The 4,803-nt window shown below is 39.6% G+C and overlaps 1 protein-coding gene across 1 annotated transcript; it reads right to left on the bottom strand.

Annotated features, from left to right (window-relative positions):
- Window positions 1-540: 540 nt before the first annotated feature.
- Window positions 541-4,243, bottom strand: LOC107469690 (cytochrome P450 734A1). Its single transcript, XM_016089069.3, has 5 exons — window positions 3,758-4,243; window positions 2,526-2,749; window positions 2,210-2,451; window positions 1,667-2,045; window positions 541-1,389 (listed from the first exon to the last, which is right to left on the bottom strand). The coding sequence occupies exons 1-5, from the start codon at window positions 4,047-4,049 to the stop codon at window positions 934-936; spliced, it is 1,593 nt and encodes a 530-aa protein (XP_015944555.1). The 5' UTR covers window positions 4,050-4,243; the 3' UTR covers window positions 541-933.
- Window positions 4,244-4,803: the final 560 nt, after the last annotated feature.

A 4,803-nucleotide genomic window follows, 5' to 3' on the forward strand; every position in this document is an offset into this window, starting at 1 on the left:
ATTTTATATTTATGTATAAATACATATAGTGTTTAACTTATTTTAAATATATATTTTTTGTTTTAAATATAATTTATATAAATAACTAATTTTTTATATATATACATAATATGATTAGTATATCTTATTTCTCCAATCAAAATTAAGATTAGGTTCTAGTTTGAAAATCACGTGCGAGACAACAGGTGTTAGTAGGAGGTGCAAATAATTATTTGTATTGTGGAGAACTTTAATCTAAGGTGGTTGGTTTTGTTTTCAGAGCTCACGGATTGTTATTGATATCGCCATCAATCACCAATTACGTACCACGCAACTTGAGTCAGGTTATGCTATTATCGTCCTTAAGCTGAGTAATTTAGCCAATTGAATTTCTGAATGAAGCAAACACTGAGAGACAGATACAACAAAAATACAGAGTTGTGAAGAGACAGTAGAGGATTAAAATAATAACAGGAGAACCAATGGTTGCAGTGCCAAAAGACAATCAAAGAGCCAAAAATGCATTACAAAATTACAAATCTTTGTTAATAAAAGAAAAAAAAAAGGAAAGGAAAAATATATAAAAAAAAATATGCACAAGATACACATGTTAAGTACCTCTAGGGAATTGTTAGCCACCTACTAGTTTAGTCCTATAACTCACTCACACTAGCTACATTTTGAATTGGCATAAGACACTTGGCCAATAACGAAACCAAAGCTCACATGCTAGAGTCAGTATTTTTGTAGATAAACAGGGAGAGGGCACCACCGTAATTTTGCTAACCACACATCTCTCTCAACTCTACACATATATTTATATATTTTAGAGAGAAAAAAGCCACAAGGGAGGGCTAATTTGGTCCCTAAATTGAAGGCAACATTATATACTTAATAGTTAATACTCTACACAAGCTTGCACACATACAGGATACATGGAAAGCCACAAGTGAATCACAAGCGTTGATCTTGATGATCGGTTTTGGGGAGACGGTGGAATAGGATGGGGGCCCCATACTGAGGATAGAGAAGCATGAGGACCGTTGGTGCGTGTTGATAATTTGGGGCCAACCTGAAACTAAAACGCTGGAGTATGATTGCAAGGGCTAGTTTTGTTTGTAAAACGGCGAGGTTTTGTCCGATGCATGTGCGCACACCTAGACCGAAAGGAATGAAGGCCACTGGATGCTTTGCTGCTCGGGCAACGCCTTCCGAGAAACGGCCAGGATTGAATTCGTTGACGTCGTTGCCCCATATTGCCTGATCGTGATGGACGGCCAGGATTGGAATCAAGAGCTCTGTCCCACGTGGTATCTTGTAACCACCCAAGTCCACGTCAGCTTTTGCCCGCCTTATGGTGGCTATTGTGGGTGGGTATAGCCTTAGGGACTCGTTCACAATCATGCTCAGCTGCAGGATATTAGAATTATTAAAATATTGAAAGAAGAGGCTCCATTGTTTGTTAATTGACAGAAATGACACTTGAGGGGTATAGTAAATGAGTCAAGATGCAATAGATGTTCCCTTTGGGAGGGGTAAGAAGCAGCAAAAGGTGGCAAGATTGTTTTTGAGAGGAAAGAAAAGAGAAACACAAGGGAGTGTAAGAGACAAAACATGATTTTTTGTCCAAATCCTAATAATAATCTGAATAGGAGTGGTGGGTGCCTTAATGGGGCTTGTGGCTTACCGTCTTGAGCTTGACAACATGGTCCTTGGTGGGGAGGTCACGTGATCCACACATAGAGAGGACCTCGTCACGTGCCTGCACCTGCCAGTGTGGGTGCATAGCCAGGAGGATGGTTGTCCACGTCAGCAGGTTGGATGTGGTTTGTTTCCCCGCAAAGAAGAAGCTCTTGCACTCCTCCACTATGTCATCGACCGTCACACTCACACTATTCCCATTCTTTCCCTTCCCCATCGACGCTTCTATCATCAGCCCCAACAAGTCCTTCGCCCCTTCACTACCACTATTGCTCTCTCTCCTCCTCTCTATCAGCCTCACCAACGATTTCCTTATCTTCTTCTCCAATTTCCATGATTTTATATTCCTCCTTGTTGGAAAAAATCTAATCCAAAATAAATATTCATTGTACACATACAAGTCAGCAAATAATTAATTAATTAATTAATTTAACTTACTGTGTGTGTATGTATATAGTACTTAGTACTTATTATTAATTAATTTAGGAATGGAGGGAAAGATAGATAGAGTACTAGGTAGTAAATGTACCTGTAACCGGGAATGAAGACTTTTTGAAAAGCATCGGCGGCTAAGAGCATTTGTTGGGATTGAAGGCGAAAAATGGCTTTGCCATCTTCGTAGCTGCTTCCGAATGCTGTCCTGGTAATAACGTCTTCCGTTAAGCTCTGAAACAACTCGGAAACTTCGATCTCCACCTCACCTTTCTCCCCCATTTCCGACCACTTCTCCAACATCTCAACCACGCTTGTTCCCATCACCGGTATCAACAGCTGTACAAGTATATACACATTATATATCTTTATTTCAAAATTCAACTTTAATCATTCATTAATTAATTAATTACCTTGAGATTTTCCATGTGAAAAGTGGGAGAGATGATTCTGCGGTGGTGAGCCCACTTCTCTCCTTTCAGGCTCAGGAGTCCATCGCCTTCAAGCTGCTTCACAAGCGGGGGAGCTTCGTTTTTCTCATACAATTCTGACTTGGATGTGAAGATTTCACGGATAAGGTCTGGATCAGACACCGTAAGTCGAACAGTCGGTCCAAACCATACTATGAATGTTGCACCTGTATTAATTAATTAAATTTAAGTTAATTATGATTAGTTCATTCATAAGCATAATTATGTGGTATGTTATGTAGCACAAAGATGGAAGTAGCAGAGTCCCTCAAGTAGTAAGTGTCAAGTTTGCAAAAGAGGGAATTGGAGCAGGAAACATTATTGACGAGAGGAAGCAATGGATAGTGTACTGTAGACCCTACAGCACAGAGAGGGAAGAGGTGGGAACGAAGAAGAAGAAGACAAGTCAATTTTAAAAACGGTTACCAAACATATACAACTACATTGTCAAAATTGAATTCCTCCCATAAGAAAACAAAAGGAAGAGGACATGAGGAGAGAAAAAGAGAGCAGATGACAACTCTCCACAATGCCAACAAAGTGCACTTCCATATCATACAAATTATGGCTGTATCTGCAGCACATACAAAGTAGTGCTTAGTAATAATAATAATAATAATAATAAATGGGATTATTGAAAAAGGAAAAATAATAGGAAGAAGAATATGGACAAAGATTTGTATCACTGACATCCATACAGAGGGAGTCAGTAGGAAACAAATGTTGAGGCTGGTTGGATTTTGAGGGTGAGGGAGTAGTATTGGTATACTCAAGGAGAGTATTGAAAAGATAAAGGAAGAAAGAAAGAAAAAGAACAAGAGAGAAGCAGGTGGTGGAGCTAGAGTCCAAATTTGGAACTTCAACATCATGCATCAAACAGCTAGGAGAGCAGCTAGCTCAGAAAAAGAAAAAAAGCTAATTAAGAAAGCCTGAAAAGTTATTGCGAAAAAGAAGCACCGGAATAATAATATTCAGTGAGTGAGTGAGTCCCCTCCCTCTTCTAGGTAACGGGGGAAGAGAGAATCACAATCATGATCATCATGACACTGGGGGAACGCCAACTTTATTTTAATCATGAGCAAGAGGACTACTACTACTACTACTACTACTACTACATACATACTCTTAACTTAATATTGCATTATTAATAATGAATGAAATTGAATATACCATACCATAGATTTTCTTCCAGTGATGGTAGAAGGAGAGGACGCGAGGGAGAATGTTGTGAGAGAAAGGCATGGGTTGAGAAGAAGCCTTGAGCATCATGGAGACTAACTCCTTCACGTTACCAATGAAGAAGCGATAAGGGGGTCCTCTGATTCCTTGTCTTGAGAAATGGGCTTGAATCCTCATAGGTCTCCACCATAGGAGCACTGCCACCCTCAGCGCCACCAACACCACTACGCAACTCAACGACACCACCTTCACCCACGACAACCACACCACCACCCGTTCTTCTTCCATGAATGAATGAATGAGAGAGAGAGAGAGAGAGAGAGAGGAGGAGGCTTTGGGTTGCTTCTTATGTAGCTATGTGTGTGTGTGTTGTGTTGTTGCTGAGTGTTAGTGGCTTTCTTGGCTTTTTAATACGCATATGGAGAGAGAAAGAGAAAGAGAAAGAGAGAGAGAGAGAGAAAGATGCAAGCAAGGCCAACGGCGTAGGGGCCGCCATTGGAATTCTTAAGGGTCAACCAATGCCACCGTTTTATAAATTTTTAATTTTAAGACCATGTTGCCCTTCTCTTTTCCCTTTTTGTATTTCCATATCCCCCTCACCTCCTTTTAACTATTTACACATTTGTCTTTTTCTTCTTCTTTTTTTTTTTTCTTTTTATAAACAAATTATTACGCAACTAAATTCAATATTTTTGTAAATAAGCACACACTTTAATTTTAAAGGAAAAAGGTGCAAAATAAATAATGTTGGTTGATGACAGAGGGAGAGGGAGAGGGAGCGGTGGATCAGCTGAATGTCCGTCGGCATTCAAAGTGATAAGAGTGATCCATCGTCAATACCCCATTTGGGGGGATACACTTAATTAACTAGGCAACAACTCCAAACGGTGTGCTTCTCAGATGCCTTTCAAATCTTTCGCCAATTTTCGTTAGCCTCGAATTCAACGACAACATCCTATATATCTCTCTTTGCCTTCCATAATCTTCATCCACAATTTTTCGCTGCACCTTCTACTGTGTTTTTAATTTAATTCACTTTTCT

This window comes from Arachis duranensis, chromosome 1 (genome assembly GCF_000817695.3).
Source record: "Arachis duranensis cultivar V14167 chromosome 1, aradu.V14167.gnm2.J7QH, whole genome shotgun sequence".
Lineage (NCBI taxonomy): Eukaryota > Viridiplantae > Streptophyta > Magnoliopsida > Fabales > Fabaceae > Arachis > Arachis duranensis.